At 49.5% G+C, this 26,645-nt stretch overlaps 1 protein-coding gene across 1 annotated transcript in view; it reads right to left on the bottom strand.

Moving 5' to 3' along the window:
* Positions 1-3,200: 3,200 nt before the first annotated feature.
* The window catches only part of LOC144950724 (myocyte-specific enhancer factor 2C-like), an 88,967-nt gene continuing 65,522 nt past the window's right edge, over positions 3,201-26,645 (bottom strand). Inside the window, exons 5-9 of the mRNA XM_078880797.1 lie at positions 25,262-25,562; positions 10,802-10,983; positions 9,746-9,815; positions 6,881-7,016; positions 3,201-5,754 (exon numbers count right to left, since the gene is read on the bottom strand). Of these exons, the coding sequence (XP_078736923.1) occupies positions 5,331-5,754; positions 6,881-7,016; positions 9,746-9,815; positions 10,802-10,983; positions 25,262-25,562 (1,113 nt within the window). The 3' untranslated portion in view covers positions 3,201-5,330. The remainder of the gene's footprint in view (positions 5,755-6,880; positions 7,017-9,745; positions 9,816-10,801; positions 10,984-25,261; positions 25,563-26,645) is intronic.

The following is a 26,645-nucleotide window of genomic DNA, read 5'->3' as shown; positions in this document are numbered from 1 at the left end:
CCATGTACACCATTGGAACCTCATTTGCCAGTAAAAAATATGATAATTGGTTTGTTACCCTTCTATCTGGCAACAAAACTCACACCTTTTTTACAAGGAGTCATGTTTGCATAGACCACAATACCTGCAGCCATAATGCAAACAAATCAACTTCAAGGACAGTGCATATATTATCATAGTTATGTTTTTTGTTTGCATTATGGCTGCAGGTATTGTGGTCTATGCAAACATGACTCCTTGTAAAAAAGGTGTCAGTTTTATTACCAGATAGAAGGGTAAACAACCAATTATCATGTGGCCATGTCTCGCATCCCCAGAAAGGGCATCTTGCACCCCCAAGGGTGCGTGGTGCATCCCAGGTTAAGAAGAACCACTGCTCTAGATTGACAAACGCATTTCTTTAGAACTGCTCTTTGCATTTAGCTTTCACGTCGCTCCGGATGACCGCTGCAAAGTATGACACTGAGTTTTGATTCTAGTGTGCTGATCTTTAAAGGTGCATTGGAAAATGTTGATACTGATACTGATGCTCCTACTGCTGTTATGGAGTGACTCATGCTGCCAGCTGTGGCTGCAAAGTTTGGTCGTACATGTTATGTGTATATCGTTTATTGTAAAATTTGAATCACAGTCACGATGATCGCTGTTACATTGCTTTTATAGCTTTATTTTGGTGATTTCGAAAATGTTTGGTTTAGCCATGTTTGTTTGTTGAAGTACAGAGTTAGCCTGATAACTTTAATCTAAATTGTCTTATGGTGGTTATTGTTTGACTTGCATCCCACTGGGATTTTTGCACACAGCATTGATATACGGTGCTTTTTCTGGAAGATTTTGCTGTTTTTTCCTGGATTTTTCTGTTGCGCGTCACTTTAAGATGTTTCTTGTTCATGTTTTTGTTTGTTGTGGTTGCACCCGAGTCAAGAGCCGCCTGGCTCACAGGGCTATACCTAATGAATTAAACTGAAAACTGAAATGTCCAATTGCCCCGCACCTCCGATTAGCACGGTTTGGCAACGTACGGTGGTGGTGGTGCGAAAAAGTTCAGCATACCGTACACGCACACACTGGAATGGCCTTAGTTTCTTTCAGTGATTGTCTGAAGCAAAGTAACCGCTCAACCCCGAGTTTCAAGTTGGTTTCAAGACACCGAGATGTGGAGTCTTATTGGCGAGAGCTTTTGGCGAACCGTCGGAGGAAGACGGGTCACTGTATCGCCTGGTGCTTTCAGAGGCACTTCTGCGGCCGTCTGGAATGCTCTTCCTTCCGATACTCACTTCTTTAGAACTGATTTTTGCGTTTAGTTTGTTGTCCTATCCCCCCCACACCTCCGATTAGCACCGTTGGCTACATACTGTACATGCGAAATAAGTTCAACATACATAGGTGGCATACTGCACTATAGACCTAACACTGCCCATAGACTCAACACTCTCCATAGACTCAACACTGCCCATAGACTCAACACTACCCATAGACTCAACACTACCCATAGACTCAACACTCTCCATAGACTCAACACTGCCCGTAGACTCAACACTGCCCATAGACTCAACACTGCCCATAGACTCAACACTGCCCATAGACTCAACACTGCACATAGACTCAACACTGCACATAGACTCAACACTGCCCATAGACTCAACACTACCCATAGACTCAACACTACCCATAGACTCAACACTACCCATAGACTCAACACTGCCCATAGACTCAACACAGCACATAGACTCAACACTGCCCATAGACTCAACACTGCCCATAGACTCAACACTACCCATAGACTCAACACTGCCCATAGACTCAACACTGCACATAGACTCAACACAGCACATAGACTCAACACTGCCCATAGACTCAACACTACCCATAGACTCAACACTACCCATAGACTCAACACTACCCATAGACTCAACACTGCCCGTAGACTCAACACTGCCCATAGACTCAACACTGCCCGTAGACTCAACACTGCCCGTAGACTCAACACTGCCCATAGACTCAACACTGCCCATAGACTCAACACTGCCCATAGACTCAACACTACCCATAGACTCAACACTACCCATAGACTCAATACTGCCCATAGACTCAACACTACCCATAGACTCAATATTGCACCTCCGATTATCACGGTCGGCTATGTACGGTGCAAAAGAAGTTCAACATACAGTCTGTTCTATAAAGCCGCGTAGTTTTCATAGCGCGATTTGGATATAACGCGATGATGAATGTGTTAGGTAACAGTATACTTTTTGTAACGCGGGATGCGAATTGTATATAACGCGATGGAGTGAACAGAACTACGTTGCAGCGCGAGTAGGAACAAGCGGTTTGTACGGCTGCCTCGGCGTAGCATTACACGAGGCACTGGGATACTGCTGGATGCTTCTAGATGCTACCCCACGTCCCTCAGTCCTTGTTCGGCCTGCGTACGCATCTCACGTGTTATCGCGGACTGTGCTTTGCCCTATGTTATATATTATTCATGATAACGCGATTTTCCATAACGTGGCGTTCTTCAGGAACACAACTACAGGGACTCCTCTACCTACGAACGAGTTACGTTCCAGAAGTCTGTTCGTAAGTCGATGTGTTTCGTAAGTCCAACTTTACTCCTGTCGATTTCAAATGTGTTGTACGGCATGTACACTAAACACGGGGAATGGCTTTAAAAGTTGTTTGATCTCCTGCAGATGTAGATGCCACTGCCTCTTCATGTTCTGCCGATGTAGATGCCACCACCACCGCCATCTATTGCACGGCGGTGGAAATTACGACTCTCGGTCTGAACAGCTGAAATTTCGTAAGTCGAATGTTCGTAAGTAAAGCAGTCCCTGTACTAACGCGTTGTTGAAGAACAAGACTGTAACGTATGTTCTGAGAGAATCGATGCCACCCTGGAATAGAATCACCACGTGATGGCAGAGAACCGCAATAACAACAAAGATCCCCCATATAGCCTTAACAGACTGTAGGGGCAAGTGCTGTTAGCGAGCACCTATGAAGGCAGGTACAGCACACGAGGGGGTGGGTGGCCAACACCACGCCCGACCGCCTTTGTCTCCCCAGTGGCGATGCTTACACACCGCACCAGGTACTCATTTGAGGCTGAGTCGACCTAGGGGAGGCCCGGGACCGGTTCAGATAATCGTCACTGGTGTTGGCCGTGAGCGGGAATCGAACCCGTGTCGCCGGGTTCATAGCGCAGCGCGCTCACCGCTACACTACCGCGTACCCCCGGGGTGACCATCGGGACCTCTCAGAGATCGCGAGAGGCAGGTGACCCTGTGGCTGGAGATGTCACCACGGGGGTCGGGGCGGCTACTGCCTACCGAGGTCCCATCGAGTGACCTTTCTCTTAACCCGCATCCGTCGCGCCGCAGTCAAAGCGGAATAATTTTCAATTCTCAGAGTTCGGAATTTCACCCAACTGAAAAACACATTTGAATGTGATCGGGTTTTTATGTTTTGCGAGTAGACATTAGGGAACGGACTGAAACCATCAACTCGCTCCACTTGAGAAGCCGATTTAATCGCAAATCAGTCTATGTGAGTACAGTATATGTGTCTGCACACTCCACGTGAGTCTATTAGTCTCTGTGTGAGTCTACGGGTCTCCATGTGAGTCTATTGGTCTCTGTGTGAGTCTATGGGTCTCCTATGTGAGTCTATGGGTCTCTATGTGAGCCTATGGGTCTCTGTGTGAGTCTATGGGTCTCTGTGTGAGTCTATGGGTCTCCTATGTGAGTCTATGGGTCTCTGTGTGAGTCTATGGATCTCTGTGTGAGTCTATGGGTCTCTATGTGAATCTATGGATCTCTATGTTATTATATTGGTCTCTACGTGAGTCTATGGGTCTCTATGTGAGCCTATTGGTCTCCTATGTGAGTCTATGGGTCTCTGTGTGAGTCTATGGGTCTCTGTGTGAGTCTATGGGTCTCTGTGTGAGTCTATGGGTCTCCTATGTGAGTCTATTGGTCTCCTATGTGAGTCTATTGGTCTCTGTGTGAGTCTATGGGTCTTTGTGTGAGTCTATGGGTCTCTGTGTGAGTCTATTGGTCTCCTATGTGAGTCTATGGGTCTCTGTGTGAGTCTATGGGTCTCTGTGTGAGTCTATGGGTCTCCTATGTGAGTCTATGGGTCTCTATGTGAGCATATGGGTCTCTGTGTGAGTCTATGGGTCTCTGTGTGAGTCTATGGGTCTCCTATGTGAGTCTATGGGTCTCTGTGTGAGTCTATGGGTCTCTGTGTGAGTCTATGGGTCTCTATGTGAATCTATGGATCTCTATGTTATTATATTGGTCTCTACGTGAGTCTATGGGTCTCTATGTGAGCCTATTGGTCTCCCATGTGAGTCTATGGGTCTCTGTGTGAGTCTATGGGTCTCTGTGTGAGTCTATGGGTCTCTGTGTGAGTCTATTGGTCTCCTATGTGAGTCTATGGGTCTCTGTGTGAGTCTATGGGTCTCTGTGTGAGTCTATGGGTCTCCTATGTGAGTCTATGGGTCTCTATGTGAGCATATGGGTCTCTGTGTGAGTCTATGGGTCTCTGTGTGAGTCTATGGGTCTCCTATGTGAGTCTATGGGTCTCTGTGTGAGTCTATGGGTCTCTGTGTGAGTCTATGGGTCTCTGTGTGAGTCTATGGGTCTCTATGTGAATCTATGGATCTCTATGTTATTATATTGGTCTGTACGTGAGTCTATGGGTCTCTATGTGAGCCTATTGGTCTCCCATGTGAGTCTATGGGTCTCTGTGTGAGTCTATGGGTCTCTGTGTGAGTCTATGGGTCTCCTATGTGAGTCTATGGGTCTCTGTGTGAGTCTATGGGTCTCTGTGTGAGTCTATGGGTCTCTGTGTGAGTCTATTGGTCTCCTATGTGAGTCTATTGGTCTCTGTGTGAGTCTATGGGTCTCTGTGTGAGTCTATTGGTCTCCTATGTGAGTCTATTGGTCTCCTATGTGAGTCTATTGGTCTCTGTGTGAGTCTATGGGTGTCTATCTCAGTCTATGGGTCCCTACCCGAGTCGCTGGTGGGCAGGCTGAGACCACACCTGAGAACCTGGTTTAATCACAGGGCGGCCATATCCTGGATTTCAAACCCACGCTCTGATGGGGCGCCAGCTCAGCACGTGACCTCTGAGCCGATTCTCAATCTGCAAACTCTCGAAAATGAAAATGAGAAAGAAAACAATTCCACCCCGTGGATTTGTGAGAAAAACGGGAGGGGGAGGGGGGGGTGATCGGAGACAGTGTCCTGTCTACACGGAGGCTTCCCGATGGGGTTGCCCACACCACGACCCCCCCACCTCCACACCATCGGTCATCCCATCAGACGTTCCACACGTCCAGATGAACCCGTTTCGCCGCAGTAGCCTCACAGTCGTCAAACGGAGGGTGCCGGAGGTCCTGCTGCTGCTGCTGCTGGTGATGGTGATGGTGCTGTTGCTGCTGGTGGTATTGCCGATCTTCATCACACGAATCACCGCCGCCGCCGCCGCCGCCGCCGTGGGGTGAGCGCGCCGCTGCGAACCCCGCCGGTCCCAGCCCGGGGCTGCTCAGGCTGGCGGCGTGAGCCGGCGGCGCCGTCTGGGGTGGCGCCACCGGGGAGGAGCGGCAGGAGCTCTGCGTGGCCGGGGTGGAGAGGTCACGCGGTGGTGGCGGCGGTGGTGGTGGTGGTGGGGACTGCGGCTCGGCCTTGATGCTGATGTGGTGAGGCAGCGCTGGGTGGTGGGACAGGCTGCTGGCGCACGACCTGCACCGGGAGGACAAGCGGCATCGTCGTCATCGTCGTTATCGTCGTCATCATCGTCATGATTGACGTCATCATCGTCAATGTCGTCGTGATCATCATCGTCATCATCGTCGTTATCGTCGTCATCATCGTCGTCATTGTCATCATGATTGTCATCATCATCGTCATCATCATCGTCGTTATAGTCGTCATCATCGTCATGATTGATGTCATCATCGTCATTGTCGTCGTGATCATCATCGTCGTCATCATCGTCGTCGTCGTCATCATCGTCTTCATCGTTGTTATTGTCATCATCGTCGTCATCGTCGTCATCATTGTCATCATTGTCGTCATCATGATTGTCATCATCATCATCGTCGTCCTCATCACCGTCATCACCGTCGTCATCATTGTCACCATCATTGTCATCATCATCGTCATAATCATCGTCATCGTCATCACCGTCGTCATCGTCGTAATCATCGTTATTGGCTGCCAGTGGATCTCCCCCGACCCCCTGCCCCTTTGGTATGTTGTTTATATTCCGCAGAGACAATACATTGAATGTTTCATTGTTTTATTGATGGAGCACAATATTTAAATCGTGTGATATTTCGGGACCTCGATGAGTCTACGGGTATCTGTGATTCTACGGGTCTCTCTGTGAGTCTACGGGTCTCTCTGTGAGTCTACGGGTTTCTATGTGAGTCTATGGGTCTCTATGTGAGTCTATGGGTCTCTGTGTGAGTCTACGGGTCTCTGTGTGAGTCTACGGGTCTCTGTGTGAGTCTATGGGTCTCTATGTGAGTTTACGGGTCTCTGTGTGAGCCTACGGGTCTCTGTGTGAGTCTATGGGTCTCTCTGTAAGTTTATGGCTCTCTGAGTCTGTGGGTCTCTATGTGAGTCTATGAGTCTCTGTGAGTTTATGGGTCTCCGTGAATTTATGGGACTCTGTGTGCGTCTATGGGTCTCTATGTGAGTCTATGGGTCTCTATGTGAATCTATGGGTCTCTATGTGAGTCTACGGGTCTCTATGTCAGTCTACGGGTCTCTGTGTGAGTCTACGGGTCTCTGTGTGAGTCTACGGGTCTCTGTGTGAGTCTACGGGTCTTTATGTGAGTCGCCTGGGGTCCCGTTGTCTCACGCGAGGGTGTTGAGCGCCGCGGGGTTGTGAGAGGTCTGCTGGGTGTGCACCCAGCCTGGCACGGAGACGTGAGGCCCCCCGGGGGGAGAGGGGAACCCAGCCAGCGGGGACAGCTCGCCCGTCGACAGCAGGAAGTCTGAAACACACGCGGCGGAATCAAAGTAAAGATCCCCCGTGTAGGCTTGCAGACCGTGGGGGGCAAGTGCCAACAGCTGGCAGCATCGCGCCCGGCCGCCTTTGTCTCCCCAGTGGCGATGTTCACACGCCGCACCAGGGACTCACTCGAGGCCGAATCGACCTAGGGGAGGCCCCAGGGCCTGTTCAGATAACCGTCACCGCTGTGCCCCCGCTCCCACGTGCGCGTGTCTGAGCACGCGTACGCTGTGACGCGTACGCTGTGACGTGTACGTGATGACGTGTACGCTGTGACGTGTACGCGGTGACGTGTACGCGGTGACGTGTACGCTGTGACGTGTATGTGGTGACGTGTACGCGGTGACGTGTACGCTGTGACGCGTACGCTGTGACGTGTACGTGATGACGTGTACGCTGTGACGTGTACGTGATGACGTGTACGCTGTGACGTGTACGCAGTGACGTGTACGCGGTGACGTGTACGCTGTGACGTGTATGTGATGACGTGTACGCGATGACGTGAACGCTGTGACGTGTACGCTGTGACGTGTACACCTCGACGTGTAGGCGCGCACGAACTGTAATAATGTTTATTACTCCATCACGAACTTTAATAATTTGTATTGCTTCATCGCGAACTGTAATAATTTGTATTGCTACATCGCTTTGCTTGGCGTCGCGATTGCGAGCGACGGGACAGTGCCGCTCCGCGTTTATGTCGCGGTCGTGGCCTCTGTGCAGTGGCAACTTTGCCGCACGTGGTCCCGAGTCCGATGATCCCCAGTCCGACGATTCGTCTGCGCTCGGAATGTTTTCCTTGCCCTCAAGATTGTTGGAACGCGACGGCGGGCGACACAGGGGAGAGCAGACGGGTATCAGCGCTTGACGGTGAAGGCACCACGCCGCAGAATCTCGCCCCCTCTTATCAACTCCCGATTAACGCTGTTGGTGCGAAAGAAGTTCAACATTCATACTGCCCATAGACTCAACACTACCCATAGACTCATTACTGCCCATAGACTCAATACTGCCCATAGACTCAACGCTACCCATAGACTCAACACTGCTACCCATAGACTCAACACTGCACCATAGACTCAACACTGAACGTAGACTCAACACTGCCCATAGACTCAACACTGCTACCCATAGACTCAACACTGCACCATAGACTCAACACTGCCCCATAGACTCAACACTACCCATAGACTCAACACTGCCCATAGACTCAACACTGCCCGTAGACTCAACACTGACCATAGATTCAACACTGCCCGTAGACTCAACACTGCCCAAAGACTCAACACTGCCCATAAACTCAACACTGCCCATAGACTCAACACTGCCCATAGACTCAGCACTGCCCATAGACTCAGCACTGCTCATAGACTCAACACTGCCCATAGACTCAACACTGCCCATAGACTCAACACTGCCCACAGACTCAACACATTCCCTGTACACGAAGCATTCCCCCTCCTTAACCTCCTCCCGCTCCTCTCTTAAAGCCTCACCACCTATTCTCCACCCCCCATTCCTCTTCCCCCTCGCCCCTCAACCCTCCCCTGTAGCCCTGTCTTGATCCCTACGCACCCCTCCATCGCTGCTTTCACCCATTCCTCAATCCTCGCATGCCCCCCGGTCAACCTCATTGTTTTATTCCACGTCATGTGAAGGCACTCTATGAATATCAATACCAATCACAGTCTTGTTCTCCTACAACGCCGCGTGGTTTTCACAACGCGAATTGGATTGATATAACACGATGATGAATGCATTACGGAGCACGTTTTCTTTTATAACGCGGGATGCGAATTGAATGTAACGCGATCGAGTGAACGGAACTGGGTTGCAGCCCTGGGATGATCTTCTTAGGTTTTTTCGGTAAAGTCACGTAGAAAGTAAAATAAAATAAAAACAAAAATCACGACGTTTCGGAGGCAACACAAGTCTCCGTCATCAGGTGGGACCGTCACAGCCAGATTAGCTGTATATGTACACTTGATACAGCTAATCTGGCTGTGACGGTCCCACCTGATGACGGAGACTTGTGTTGCCTCCGAAACGTCGTGATTTTTGTTTTTATTTTATTTTACTTTCTACGTGACTTTACCGAAAAAACCTAAGAAGATGATTCCTTGCAGTCACGAAAGCTTCAAATCTAGAATTAAGCCCTGGGATGCTGCTGGATGCTTCTAGACGCTACTCCACGTGCCCTCAGTCTTTGCTCGTCCCTGCATTACGCATCTCACGTGTTATCGCGGACCGTGCTTTGCCCCCCCATAGTTATATTTTGTTTATGATCACGCGATTTTAGTTCAGGAAGGCAACAACTACTACCGCGGCCTTATAGGAGAAAGGGTTGCGCGTGTGTGCGTGTTCACGTGTGCTCGCGTGAGTGTTCACGCGTGCTCGCGTGCGTGCGTGAGTGTTCACGCGTGTGCACGTGTGCGTGTTCCCGTGTGCGCGCATGAGTGTTGACGTGTGCGTGCGTGTGCATGTTCACGTGTGCTCGCGTGAGTGTTCACGCGTCCGTGCGTGTGCATGTTCACGTGTGCGCACGAGAGTGTGCGTGTTCCCGTGTGCTCGCGTGAGTGTTGACGTGTGCGTGTGCATGTTCACGTGCTGGCACGTGTGTGCGTGTTTATGTGCGTGCGCGTGTGTGCGTGCGTGTGCGTGTTCACGTGTGTACGCGCGCGCGCGTGTGCGAACACGTGAACAGCCACTCACCACTACTGTAGCTGCCCGCGTATCCAGACATGAGCCCCTGCACTCCTTGGCCACAGCTCACCCGCTGGTTCTGAACAGGTACACAACAACAACAACAACAACCGCCGTTCACCACTAAGTGGCGGTGACGCCACCACGGCCCTTTGTGCCAGCCTAGGTGCACTATGAGGCCATGTGAAGTGTCCAAGGCCCGCTGGCAGGAGGTCACAGGACAGACCCAGGTGCCAGGAGTTGACTGGCAGAGGTGACTGGCAGATGTACCAGCTGTGCCTCCTACTGTGCCAAATTGCTGTGTTTTAGCCACCCGGTGCTCCGCTCGTTGTTGTGAGCGTCGCTCCTCTGCTCTCCGTTGTTGCTGGAGGGCGACTGCCTCCCACTGCCCAGCAGCGTCCTTCACGAGCCTCCTCCACAGAGGCAGATCTTGACACCGCTGGTACCAGTCATCCACTCAGCTCTACATCTTCCTGTACAACATCAGTCCATCTCTTCTCCAGCCAGTGCCGTGCCCGTTTAACCCCCCATCTATCCGGCAGAACAAAAGCTGCTTGGGCATGCGGTGCTACACCAATACCAACACCCCGCCATTCGCCACTAAGTGACGGTACCTCACCACGGGGCCTGTGCCTGGCAAGGCGCATGAGGTCTCGGGACAGACCCAGCAGCTGCCGTGGGTCGGCTGATAGAGATGACTGGTAGATGCGCCGGGTGCCACACACACTCACTCAAAGCAACAACAATCGCCGCTCGCAACACAGGCGGTTATACCAACAGCAGCTTGCGCCACTCGGGGTTTGGCCGTGATAATGGGGATACGACGAGGGGGATTTAGAGTGGCTGCCGGGTGTGAGATCCGTGCACGGGATCTGGACGGTGTGTGAACGCGCCATCCAGAGCTCCCGAGGGCATCTTACACGAGGGTGGTTTCTGTCGGCGGGTGACATCTCTTCTACGTGACTTTACCGAAAGAACCAAGAAGACGTTCCAAACATGTTCGCCCAGCATTGGAAATGGCAAAAACGCCGACCGCTGTAGTGCTGCTCGTCTAAGCAATCTCACCAGCATGAGGGACATGGCAGGCTGCTTGCCGATTGGTCCGTGCGATCTCCCCGAGTCCAGCCTCCTCCCTCCGGCACCCAATCCCGTCCCGGGGGGAGTCGCCGATTTTCCCAGAATCCCTCCCGGCGCCTGGCCGCTACCCATGATGCCTCGGTGCGAGGACGCGCCCAAATATCCGTTGCCTGGGGAAACAAAGGGAATTGAGCACGTGACATCATCGTCATAATCGTCACGCATGGCCCATCCACTGCTGGATGAAGGCCTCCTCGAAGGCCACGTCTCACGATCCCCGCGACGAAGCGATCCAGCGGGGGGCTGCCGATGTAGTCACCGCTCCATCTCCTCGGTGGTCGTCCTCAAACGAACGCCTCGGACGAATTACACTGGTCAACACACTTTTTCTGGCATAATGTATTCCAACGGTTTTAAGGTAATAAAAATAAAACATGATAAAATAATTCTCACGACGTTTCGGCCACAACGCAAGCAGCCGTCTTCAGGTGGAGAACAGGTGTGTCGAGAAGGCAGAGTCTGAATGTCTCATTTCCCTTCTACGTGACTTTACCGAAAGAACCAAGAAGATGATTCCCTGCAGTCACGAAAGCTTTAAATCGAAATTTAAGGTTTTAAAGTAATTTTGGGGTGCTGATTCCAAATCTGGCATCAGTTTTTGTCTATCACATCAGGTTTTTTGAGATATCAAATATTGCATTTTCAATAAAAACCGCAGAAGAAAAATATTAAATAAACGTGGATATCTACATAAAATGATATTATAAACACACTATCCTAAAAATACAGCGCCATATTTTAACACTAAAGCAGTCGCTGACTCGCAACAACTTGCAATCATAAGTGACAGAGTTAATTTCGGATAAAATCAATGAAAATGGGGTATGCCGACAGCATAAAAATGAGATGTGATAGAGCAAATCTGAGATCAGATTTGGAATCGGCACCCTGAAATTAGTCTAAAACAGCTGCAAAAGTCCAGGCCAGAAAAAAATGTTTTTTTTTGTTGACCAGTCTAATTACAATAATTTATAATAATAATAATTCATTAATAATAATTAATTATTATTAAAATGATGAATCTGAGCCCTGTGCCCTCGTTAAACCCCACCAGCCGCTCGCCGCCTGAACCCGAGCCCGCAGATTTGGAATCAGCACCCTGAAATTAGTCTAAAACAGCTGCAAAAGTCCAGGCCAGAATTTGTTTTTTGTTGTTGACCAGTCTTAGAGACGCACAGGGCCACCTCCCTCACTCCACTGCTGGATGACGACAGCCTCCATACGCAACTGCGGGCTGTGGTGGCGGGGGGGGGGGGGTGTTTGTCCATACTTCACCACACTGGTCACGGTGAAGATGACGGCAATAACTAAAAGGAAATTTCATGAGAACCGTGTTCCTATTATTAATGCGACAATGCCCTCTCGTGGTGACAGACAAAGACAAAGATCCCCCGTGTAGCCTGAACAGAATGTCGGGGCAAGTGCTGTTAGCGAGCACCTATGAAGGCCGGAACGGCACACGAAGGGGTGGGTGGCCAGCACCACGCCCGACCGCCTTTGTCTCCCCCAGTGGCGATGTTCACACCGCACCAGGTACTCATTTGAGGCTGAGTCGACCTAGGGGGAGGCCCGGGACCGGTTCCAGATAATCGTCAACCGGTGTTGGTGGCCGTGAGCGGGAACAGAAGTCGGGAGGCCGGGTTCGTAGCGGCCTGACCCTACTGCACGACCGCCCCCTTGTGGTCATAGACCGCACGCATCACAACACGCAAAGTGCGGTGACGCTGATGGAGACGTAGTACCGCGTGTCAGCACGAGGGGTGCCCAAACGATGTCACGGTGAGATGGTTCGTGCGATGGCTGCCGGTTCAAGTTTTTCAAGTTTTTTTTAAAAGTTGTATTGATTAGGTATAACCCCTATGAGATCTCTTTTACCAGTGGCAAAATATAATAGTAGGGTTTTACCCTTTTAAACTGGTACAAAACTGACACCTTTATTCAAGGCATCATGTTTGCAATGACCACAACACAAGTAGTCAAAAAGCAGTAGTCAAAAAAGGACTGGTAAAAGAGATCTCATAGTGTAAATACTTACCCCGAGCTCTCAATACTCTGATATTGCACTGTGTTTGAGTTGTACGCCTTCTGGTGTCATCTGGTCTAACACCAATGGGGACTAGGCTCTAAAGAAAGCCGTCTCGGGTGTGGACCAATCAACTTCAAGGACAGTGCATATTATTATCATTATCAGAGTTGCTTCTTTTTGTTTGCTTTTTTGACTACTTGTGTTGTGGTCATTGCAAACATGATGCCTTGAATAAAGGTGTCAGTTTTGTACCAGTTTAAAAGGGTAAAAACCTACTACTATAGGTATGGCCCCTTGAGCCCTGTGAGCCATGCGGCTTTTCTTGAGTCGGGGGCAACCGCAACAGACAAAATATAAACAGAGGACATCTTAAAGCGACAGAAACATCCTGGGGATAAACCAGCAAATCTTCCAGAAAGACAAAAAACCACCGTCTTCTTGGTTCTTTCGGTAAAGTCACGTAGAATGGAAATAATGAAAAAATAAAAATAAAACATAATAAAATAATTCTCACGACGTTCCGGCCACAACGCAAACAGCCGTCTTCAGGTGGAGAACAGGTCTGTCGAGAAGACAGCGTCTGAATGAAACACCTGTTCTCCACCTGAGGACGGCTGCTTGCGTTGTGGCCGAAACGTCGTGAGAATTATTTTATAATGTTTTATTTTTATTATTTTATTATTTCCATTCTACGTGACTTTACCGAAAGAACCAAGAAGATGAATCCCTGCAGTCACAAAAGCTTTAAATCGAAAAAACCCACCGTATTACAACGCTGTGTGCAAAAATCCCAGTGGTGGCGGTGCACGGACACAGTCCAACAACAACAACTTAACGCGTTCCCCGTGAACAACAACAGCAGCAGCAGCGGCAACAGCATCCACAACAGCACCGCACGCGCGCACGTGGCCTTAATAGGATAAGTACATAATGGGCGACGTTTCGGGTAATGGCCCTCGTTCACTGTGCACGTTGGTTGTCCTTCCCCACGCGCCTCCGATTAGCACGGTGGGCGCCACGTACGGTGCGAAAGAAGTTCAACATACGTACAGCTCACAGACTAACACTGCCCACAGACTAACACTGCCCACAGACTAACACTGCCCATAGACTCAACACTACCCATAGACTCAACACTGCCCATAGACTCAACACTGCCCATAGACTCAACACTGCCCATAGACTCAACACTGCCCATAGACTCAACACTGCCCATAGACTCAACACTGCCCATAGACTCAACACTGCCCATAGACTCAACACTACCCATAGACTCAAGACTGCCCATAGACTCAACACTGCCCATAGACTCAACACTGCCCACAGACTCAACACTGCCCATAGACTCAACACTGCCCATAGACTCAACACTGCCCATAGACTCAACACTGCCCATAGACTCAACACTGCCCATAGACTCAACACTGCCCATAGACTCAACACTACCCATAGACTCAACACTACCCATAGACTCAACACTACCCATAGACTCAACACTGCCCATAGACTCAACACTACCCATAGACTCAACACTACCCATAGACTCAACACTGCCCATAGACTCAACACTGCCCATAGACTCAACACTGCCCATAGACTCAACACTACCCATAGACTCAACACTACCCATAGACTCAACACTGCCCATAGACTCAACACTGCCCATAGACTCAACACTACCCATAGACTCAACACTGCCCATAGACTCAACACTGCCCATAGACTCAACACTGCCCATAGACTCAACACTGCCCATAGACTCAACACTACACATAGACTCAACACTACCCATAGACTCAACACTGCCCATAGACTCAACACTACCCATAGACTCAACACTGCCCATAGACTCAACACTGCCCATAGACTCAACACTGCCCATAGACTCAACACTGCCCATAGACTCAACACTACACATAGACTCAACACTACCCATAGACTCAACACCAGAGGTGGGACAAAGTCATTGTTATGCAAGTCCAAGTCGAGTCGCAAGTCATCAAATTCATGACTCGAGTCTGACTCGAGTCCAAGTCACATGACTCGAGTCCACATCTCATAGGTGGGACAAAGTCATTGTTATGCAAGTCCAAGTCGAGTCGCAAGTCATCAAATTCATGACTCGAGTCTGACTCGAGTCCAAGTCACATGACTCGAGTCCACACCTCTGCTCAACACTGCCCATAGACTCAACACTGCCCATAGACTCAACACTGCCCATAGACTCAACACTGCCCATAGACTCAACACTTTAGTAAACCCATAGAGACCCATAGAGACCCTTTAGTAAACCCATAGAGACCCATAGAGACCCATAAAGACCCATAGAGACCCTATAGTAAACCCATAGAGACCCATAGAGACGCATAGAGACCTTTTAGTAAACCCATAGAGACCCATAGAGACTCATAGAGACTCATAGAGACCTTTTAGTAAACCCACAGAGACCCATAGAGAACATTTAGTAAACCTATAGAGACCCTTTAGTAAACCCATAGAGACCCTTTAGTAAACCCATAGAGACCCATAGAGACCCTTTAGTAAACCCATAGAGACCCATAGAGACCCTTTAGTAAACTCATAGAGACCAATAGAGACCCATAGAGACCCTTTAGTAAACCCCTAGAGACCCATAGAGACCCATAGAGACCCTTTAGTAAACCCATAGAGACCCATAGAGACCCATAGAGACCCTTTAGTAAACCCATATTACCCCATAGAGACCCTTTAGTTAACCCATAGAGACCCTTTAGTAAACCCATAGAGACCCATAGAGACCCTTTAGTAAACCCATAGAGACCCATAGAGACCCTTTAGTAAACCCATAGAGACCCATAGAGACCCTTTAGTAAACCCATAGAGACCCATAGAGACCCTTTAGTAAACCCATAGAGACCCATAGATACCCTTTAGTAAACCCATATAACCCCATAGAGACCCTTTAGTAAACCCATAGAGACCCATAGAGACCCTTTAGTAAATCCATAGAGACCCATAGAGACCATTTAGTAAACCCATAGAGACCCATAGATACCCTTTAGTAAACCCATAGAGACCCATAAAGACCCTTTAGTAAACCCATATAACCCCATAGAGACCCTTTAGCAAACCCATAGAGACCTATAGAGACCCTTTAGCAAACCCATCGAGACCCATAGAGACTCATAGAGACCCTTTAGTAAACCCATAGAGACCCATAGAGACCCTTTAGTAAACCTATAGAGACCCATAGAGACCCATAGAGACCCTTTAGTAAACTCATAGAGACCCATAGAGACCCTTTAGCAAACCCATAGAGACCCATAGAGACCCTTTAGTAAACCCATAGAGACCCATAGAGACCTATAGAGACCATTTAGTAAACCCATAGAGACCCTTTAGTAAACCCATAGAGACCCATAGAGACCCATAGAGACCGGATAATAAACGTATAGAGACCCATAGAAACACTTTAGTAAACCCATAGAGACCCTTTAGTAAACCCATAGAGACCCATAGAGACCCTTTAGTAAACCCATAGAGACCCTTTAGTAAACCCATAGAGACCGGATAATGAACCCATCAAAACTCATATAGACCCTCTAGTAAACCCATAGAGACCCATAGAGACCCTTTAGTAAACCCATAGAGACCACTGTGGTCTAAGTTGTCTTGTGGTGGTTGTTGTTGTTTGACTTGCATCCCACTGGGATTTTTGCACAGAGCGTTGGTGTACGGTGCTTTTATTCTGGAGGACTTTGCAGTTTTTTACTGGATTTTTCTGTTTGCGCATAGTCACTTTAAGATGTTTTCTTGTTCATGTTTTTGTTTTTTGTTTGTTGCGGTTGCACCCGATTCAAGAGCCGAATGGCTCACAGGGCTACACCTAATTGATGAAACTGAATCTGCACTCCTTCAACGTAGGAGGAGGAGGAACAGCGAAGCGACAGGAACTCTCTCCCTCTCTGTCTTTGCTGAAGCCCTCTCGTCGTGACCAGCAGCTGACTCTCCACATGGGCACTGAGCTACTGGACATCACCATCATCATCACTGCTGCACCACAACATCATCATCATCAACATCATCATCATCACTGCTGCACCACAACATCATCATCATCACCATCATCATCACTGCTGCACCACAACATCATCATCATCACCATCATCATCATCATCACTGCTGCACCTCAACATCATCATCATCACCATCATCATCACTGCTGCACCTCAACATCATCATCATCATCATCACCATCATCATCATCACTGCTGCACCACAACATCATCATCACTGCTGGACCTCATCATCACCATCATCATCACTGCTGCACCACAACATCATCATCATCACTGCTGCACCACAACAACAACATCATCATCATCAACATCATCACCATCATCATCACTGCTGCACCACAACATCATCATCATCACTGCTGCACCACATCATCATCATCACTGCTGGACCACAACATCATCATCATCACTGCTGCACCACAACATCATCATCACTGCTGCACCACAACATCATCATCATCATCACTGCTGCACCTCAACATCATCATCATCACTGCTGCTGAACCACAACATCATCATCATCATCACTGCTGAACCACATCACCATCACTGCTGCACCTCAACAACATCATCATCATCACTGCTGCACCACAACATCATCATCATCACTGCTGCACCTCAACATTATCATCATCACTGCTGCACCACATCATCATCATCATCACTGCTGCACAACAACATCATCATCATCATCATCATCACTGCTGCACCACATCATCATCATCATCATCACTGCTGCACAACAACATCATCATCATCATCATCACTGCTGCACCTCAACATCATCATCATCACTGCTGCTGAACCACAACATCATCATCATCATCACTGCTGAACCACATCACCATCACTGCTGCACCTCAACAACATCATCATCATCACTGCTGCACCACAACATCATCATCATCACTGCTGCACCTCAACATCATCATCATCACTGCTGGACCACATCATCATCATCATCATCACTGCTGGACCACAACATCATCATCATCATCATCACTGCTGCACAACATCATCATCATCATCATCATCATCATCATCACTGCTGCACAACAACATCATCATCATCATCACTGCTGCACCTCAACATCATCATCATCACTGCTGCTGAACCACATCATCATCATCATCATCACTGCTGCACCTCAACAACATCATCATCATCACTGCTGCACCACAACATCATCATCATCACTGCTGCACCACAACATCATCATCATCATCATCACTGCTGCACCACAACATCATCATCATCATCACTGCTGCACCACAACATCATCATCATCATCACTGCTGCACCTCAACAACATCATCATCATCATCATCACTGCTGGACCACATCATCATCATCATCACTGCTGCACCACAACATCATCATCACTGCTGCACCACAACATCATCATCACTGCTGGACCACATCATCATCATCATCACTGCTGCACCACAACATCATCATCACTGCTGCACCACAACATCATCATCACTGCTGCACCACATCATCATCATCACTGCTGGACCTCAACATCATCATCACTGCTGCACCACAACATCATCATCATCACTGCTGCACCACAACATCATCATCATCACTGCTGCACCACAACATCATCATCATCATCACTGCTGCACCACAGCATCATCATCACTGCTGCACCACAACATCATCATCATCATCACTGCTGCACCACAACATCATCATCATCACTGCTGGACCTCAACAACATCATCACCACTGCTGCACCACAACAACAACATCATCATCATCATCACTGCTGCACCACAACATCATCATCATCACTGCTGGACCTCAACAACATCATCACCACTGCTGCACCACAACATCAACATCATCATCATCACTGCTGCACCACAACATCATCATCATCACTGCTGGACCTCAACAACATCACCATCACTGCTGCACCACAACATCAACATCATCATCATCACTGCTGCACCACAACAACATCATCATCATCACTGCTGCACCACAACATCATCATCATGATCACTGCTGCACCACATCATCATCACTGCTGCACCACAACATCATCATCATCATCACTGCTGCACAACAACATCATCATCATCATCATCACTGCTGCACCACAACATCATCATCACCATCACTGCTGCACCACAACATCATCATCATCACTGCTGCACCACAACATCATCATCACTGCTGCACCACAACATCATCATCATCACTGCTGCACAACAACATCATCATCATCATCACTGCTGCACAACATCATCATCACCATCACTGCTGGACCTCAACATCATCATCATCACTGCTGCACAACAACATCATCATCACTGCTGCACAACATCATCATCATCACTGCTGCACCACATCATCATCATCATCATCACTGCTGGACCTCAACATCATCATCACCATCACTGCTGCACCACATCATCATCATCATCATCACTGCTGCACAACAACATCATCATCATCATCACTGCTGCACCACAACATCATCATCATCACTGCTGGACCTCAACATCATCATCATCATCATCACTGCTGCACCACAACATCATCATCATCACTGCTGCACCACAACATCATCATCACCATCACTGCTGCACAACAACATCATCATCATCACTGCTGCACCACAACATCATCATCATCACTGCTGCACCACAACATCATCATCACCATCACTGCTGCACAACAACATCATCATCATCACTGCTGCACCACATCATCATCATCATCATCATCACTGCTGCACAACAACATCATCATCATCATCACTGCTGCACAACAACATCATCATCATCATCACTGCTGCACAACATCATCATCATCATCATCACTGCTGCACCACAACATCATCATCATCACTGCTGCACCACAACATCATCATCATCATCACTGCTGGACCACAACATCAACATCATCACTGCTGCACCACAACATCATCATCATCATCACTGCTGCACCACAACATCATCATCATCACTGCTGCACCACAACAACATCATCATCATCATCACTGCTGCACCACAACATCATCATCATCATCACTGCTGCACCACAACATCATCATCATCATCACTGCTGCACCACAACATCAACATCATCACTGCTGCACCACAACATCATCATCATCATCACTGATGGACCACAACAACATCATCATCATCACTGCTGCACCACAACATCATCATCATCATCACTGCTGCACCACAACTTCATCATCATCATCACTGCTGCACCACAACATCATCATCATCATCACTGCTGCACCACAACATCATCATCATCACTGCTGCACCACAACATCATCATCATCATCACTGCTGCACCACAACATCATCATCATCACTGCTGCACCACAACATCATCATCATCACTGCTGCACCACAACATCATCATCATCACTGCTGCACCACAACATCATCATCATCATCATCACTGCTGCACCACAACATCATCATCATCATCACTAATGGACCACAACATCATCATCATCATCATCACTGCTGCACCACAACATCATCATCATCATCACTGATGGACCACAACATCATCATCATCATCATCACTGCTGCACCACAACATCATCATCATCATCACTGCTGCACCACAACATCATCATCATCATCACTGCTGCACCACAACATCATCATCATCACTGCTGCACCACAACATCATCATCATCACTGATGGACCACAACATCATCATCATCATCACTGCTGCACCACAACATCATCATCATCACTGCTGGACTACAACATCATCATCATCACTGCTGCACCACAACATCATCATCATCATCACTGCTGCACCACAACATCATCATCATCATCACTGCTGGACTACAACATCATCATCACTGCTGCACCACAACATCATCATCATCACTGCTGCACCACAACAACATCATCATCATCACTGCTGCACCACATCATCATCATCATCATCACTGCTGCACCACAACATCATCATCATCATCACTGCTGCACCACAACATCATCATCATCACTGCTGCACCACAACATCATCATCATCATCACTGCTGCACCACAACATCATCATCATCACTGCTGCACCACAACATCATCATCATCATCACTGCTGGACCACAACATCAACATCATCACTGCTGCACCACAACATCATCATCATCATCATCACTGATGGACCACAACAACATCATCATCATCACTGCTGCACCACAACAACATCATCATCATCATCATCACTGCTGCACCACAACATCATCATCATCATCACTGCTGCACCACAACATCATCATCATCATCACTGCTGCACCACAACATCAACATCATCACTGCTGCACCACAACATCATCATCATCATCACTGATGGACCACAACAACATCATCATCACTGCTGCACCACAACAACATCATCATCATCACTGCTGAACCACATCATCATCATCACTGCTGCACCACAACATCATCATCATCATCACTGCTGCACCACAACATCATCATCATCACTGATGGACCACAACAACATCATCATCATCACTGCTGCACCACAACATCATCATCATCATCACTGCTGAACCACATCATCATCATCACTGCTGCACCACAACATCATCATCATCACTGATGGACCACAACAACATCATCATCACTGCTGCACCACAACAACATCATCATCATCACTGCTGAACCACATCATCATCATCACTGCTGCACCACAACATCATCATCATCATCACTGCTGCACCACAACATCATCATCATCACTGCTGCACCACAACATCATCATCATCATCACTGCTGCACCACAACATCATCATCATCATCACTGCTGCACCACAACATCATCATCATCACTGCTGCACCACAACATCATCATCATCACTGCTGCACCACAACATCATCATCATCACTGCTGCACCACAACATCATCATCATCATCACTGCTGGACTACAACATCATCATCATCACTGCTGCACCACAACATCATCATCATCATCACTGCTGCACCACAACATCATCATCATCACTGCTGCACCACAACATCATCATCATCACTGCTGCACCACAACATCATCATCACCACTGCTGCACCACAACATCATCATCATCACTGCTGCACCACAACATCATCATCATCATCACTGCTGCACCACAACATCATCATCATCATCACTGCTGCACCACAACATCATCATCATCATCACTGCTGGACTACAACATCATCATCATCACTGCTGCACCACAACATCATCATCATCATCACTGCTGCACCACAACATCATCATCATCATCACTGCTGCACCACAACATCATCATCATCATCACTGCTGCACCACAACATCATCATCATCATCACTGCTGGACTACAACATCATCATCATCACTGCTGCACCACAACATCATCATCATCATCACTGCTGCACCACAACAACAACATCATCATCACTGCTGCACCACAACATCATCATCATCACTGCTGCACCACAACATCATCATCACCACTGCTGCACCACAACATCATCATCATCACTGCTGCACCACAACATCATCATCATCATCACTGCTGCACCACAACATCATCATCATCATCACTGCTGCACCACAACATCATCATCATCATCACTGCTGGACTACAACATCATCATCATCACTGCTGCACCACAACATCATCATCATCATCACTGCTGCACCACAACATCATCATCATCATCACTGCTGCACCACAACATCATCATCATCATCACTGCTGGACTACAACATCATCATCATCACTGCTGCACAACAACATCATCATCATCATCACTGCTGCACCACAACAACAACATCATCATCACTGCTGCACCACAACATCATCATCATCATCACTGCTGGACTACAACATCATCATCATCACTGCTGCACCACAACATCATCATCATCACTGCTGCACCACAACATCATCATCATCACTGCTGCACCACAACATCATCATCATCATCACTGCTGCACCACAACATCATCATCATCATCACTGCTGGACTACAACATCATCATCATCACTGCTGCACCACAACATCATCATCATCACTGCTGCACCACAACATCATCACCACCACTGCTGCTGCTGCTACCCTCTAGAGCAGCATGGAGACTTCACGTCTCAGTCGTTCCCCTACGCAGCTGTAGGATTATTTTGTAAGCCTAGGGGACCCCCCCCACCTGCACTCAGCTGCCCCTGTGTGGCACCAGGCGTGGTGATCCGCCTCCTCACTTGCGCTCACCTGCGCTCACCTCACCTTGCGCTCGCCTCCTCACCTGCGCTCACCTATCACCTGCGCTCACCTGCGCTCACCTCACCTTGCGCTCGCCTCCTCACCTGCGCTCACCTATCACCTGCGCTCACCTCACCTTGCGCTCGCCTCCTCACCTGCGCTCACCTATCACCTGCGCTCACCTGCGCTCACCTCACCTTGCGCTCGCCTCCTCACCTGCGCTCACCTATCACCTGCGCTCACCTCACCTTGCGCTCGTCTCCTCACCTGCACTCACCTATCACCTGCGCTCACCTGCGCTCACCTCACCTTGCGCTCGCCTCCTCACATTGCGCTCACCTATCACCTGCGCTCACCTGCGCTCACCTCACCTTGCACTCGCCTCCTCACCTGCGCTCACCTATCACCTGCGCTCACCTCACCTTGCGCTCGTCTCCTCACCTGCGCTCACCTATCACCTGCGCTCACCTGCGCTCACCTCACCTTGCGCTCGCCTCCTCACATTGCGCTCACCTATCACCTGCGCTCACCTGCGCTCACCTCACCTTGCGCTCGCCTCCTCACCTGCATTCACCTATCACCTGCGCTCACCTGCGCTCACCTCACCTTGCGCTCGCCTCCTCACCTGCGCTCACCTATCACCTGCGCTCACCTCACCTTGCGCTCGTCTCCTCACCTGCGCTCACCTATCACCTGCGCTCACCTGTGCTCACCTCACCTTGCGCTCGCCTCCTCACCTGCATTCACCTATCACCTGCGCTCACCTGCGCTCACCTCACCTTGCGCTCGCCTCCTCACCTGCGCTCACCTATCACCTGCGCTCACCTCACCTTGCGCTCGTCTCCTCACCTGCGCTCACCTATCACCTGCGCTCACCTGCGCTCACCTCACCTTGCGCTCGCCTCCTCACCTGCGCTCACCTATCACCTGCGCTCACCTGCGCTCACCTCACCTTGCGCTCGCCTCCTCACCTGCGCTCACCTATCACCTGCGCTCACCTCACCTTGCGCTCGTCTCCTCACCTGCGCTCACCTATCACCTGCACTCACCTGCGCTCACCTCACCTTGCGCTCGCCTCCTCACCTGCGCTCACCTATCACCTGCGCTCACCTCATCTTGCGCTCGTCTCCTCACCTTGCGCTCACCTATCACCTGCGCTCACCTGCGCTCACCTCACCTTGCACTCGCCTCCTCACCTGCGCTCACTTATCACCTGCGCTCACCTCACCTTGCGCTCGCCTCCTCACCTGCATTCACCTATCACCTGCGCTCACCTGCGCTCACCTCACCTTGCGCTCGCCTCCTCACCTGCGCTCACCTATCACCTGCGCTCACCTCACCTTGCGCTCGTCTCCTCACCTGCGCTCACCTATCACCTGCGCTCACCTGCGCTTACCTCACCTTGCGCTCGCCTCCTCACCTGCGCTCACCTATCACCTGCGCTCACCTGCGCTCACCTCACCTTGCGCTCGCCTCCTCACCTGCGCTCACCTATCACCTGCGCTCACCTCACCTTGCGCTCGTCTCCTCACCTGCGCTCACCTATCACCTGCACTCACCTGCGCTCACCTCACCTTGCGCTCGCCTCCTCACCTGCGCTCACCTATCACCTGCGCTCACCTCATCTTGCGCTCGTCTCCTCACCTTGCGCTCACCTATCACCTGCGCTCACCTGCGCTCACCTCACCTTGCACTCGCCTCCTCACCTGCGCTCACTTATCACCTGTGCTCACCTATCACCTGCGCTCACCTATCACCTGCACTCGCCTCCTCACCTGCGCTCACTTATCACCTGCGCTCACCTATCACCTGCGCTCACCTATCACCTGCACTCGCCTCCTCACCTTGCGCTCACCTATCACCTGCGCTCACCTGCGCTCACCTCACCTTGCGCTCGCCTCCTCACATTGCGCTCACCTATCACCTGTGCTCACCTATCACCTGCGCTCACCTATCACCTGCACTCGCCTCCTCACCTGCGCTCACTTATCACCTGCGCTCACCTCACCTTGCGCTCGCCTCCTCACATTGCGCTCACCTATCACCTGCACTCGCCTCCTCACCTGCACTGGCTGGCCTTGGCGGGGGCAGCAGCTGGGGCGATGAAGAGTGGTGCCGGTGAGGGGCCAGCTGCCCCCCGTGAATGGGAGAGCCTCCTCCTCCTCCACCTCCTCCTCCACCTCCACCTCCTCCTCCACCTCCTCCTCCACCTCCACCTCCACCACCTCCACCTCCACCTCCACCTCCACCTCCTCCACCTCCTCCTCCGTCTCCGCACCCCGCGGTGGCCGGGTGTCCCCCTGGGTAGGGGGATGCCGAGGAGTGGGGACCCCCTAGAGGGTAGGGACCCGGGGGTCCCGCGCCCTGCGGACACAGAGGAGACGCAGAGAGACACAATCACAGAGAGACAGACGCAGAAAGACAATCACAGAGAGACGCAATCACAGAGAGACGCAATCACAGAGAGACAATCACAGAGAGACAATCACAGAGAGACAGACGCAGAAAGACAATCACAGAGAGACGCAATCACAGAGAGACGCAATCACAGAGAGACAATCACAGAGAGACAATCACAGAGAGACAGACGCAGAGGCACATGGACGCAGAGAGACAAATGGACAGAGATAGAGATGCATAAACACAGAGAGACAAAATCACGGAGAGAGGCAGAGAGACAGAGACACACGGAGAGACAAAATGACAGAGAGACAGAGAGACAGAGGCAGGCAGATGGACAGTCACACACGGAGAGAGACACGGAGAGACACAGAGAGACACACTGACAGAGAGACAGAGAGACAGAGGCAGGCAGATGGACAGTCACACACGGAGAGAGACACGGAGAGACACAGAGAGACAAAATGACAGAGAGACACAGAGGCAGGCAGATAGACAATCACACACGGAGACAGACACGGAGAGAGGGACGTCACCCTTTATTACCCAGACCAATAATGATCATTACCCAGACCGATTATTTTTATCATCATCATCAAGCAGAATTTGTTTAAACGCGTTCATACACGGCATGTGTCCAATCGTCAGACTCGCCCCCGTCACAGGAACGTGGAGACTTTGACAGACAGACCTGGTTTTCACCTGAGGACGGCTGCTTGCGTTGTGGCCGAAACGTCGTGAGAATTGTTTTATTATGTTTTATTTTTATTATTTTATTACTTCCCTTCTACGTGACTTTACCGAAAGAACCAAGAAGATGAATCCAATGCCGTCATTCTCATCTATATTGGGGGGACACATCCCCCCCCCAATTGAAATATGCTCAAAATGTCCCCCCCAATATATTGCTATTAAAATTAATTGCTATGTAAATAAAAACAACAGTTTGCTAAACGTTGGCCACTATATCTGGACTTGTGTTCTTCATATAAATCAAAGCATCGATTTCTGTTTATATGATTGCGGTTATGGTTGTACTTTATTAAT

The sequence above is a fragment of the Lampetra fluviatilis genome, chromosome 59 (genome assembly GCF_964198595.1).
Source record: "Lampetra fluviatilis chromosome 59, kcLamFluv1.1, whole genome shotgun sequence".
NCBI classification, from domain to species: Eukaryota; Metazoa; Chordata; class Hyperoartia; order Petromyzontiformes; family Petromyzontidae; genus Lampetra; species Lampetra fluviatilis.
The sequence above is the reverse complement of the archived record's forward strand: the minus strand, read 5'-3'. Positions and strand labels throughout refer to the sequence as shown.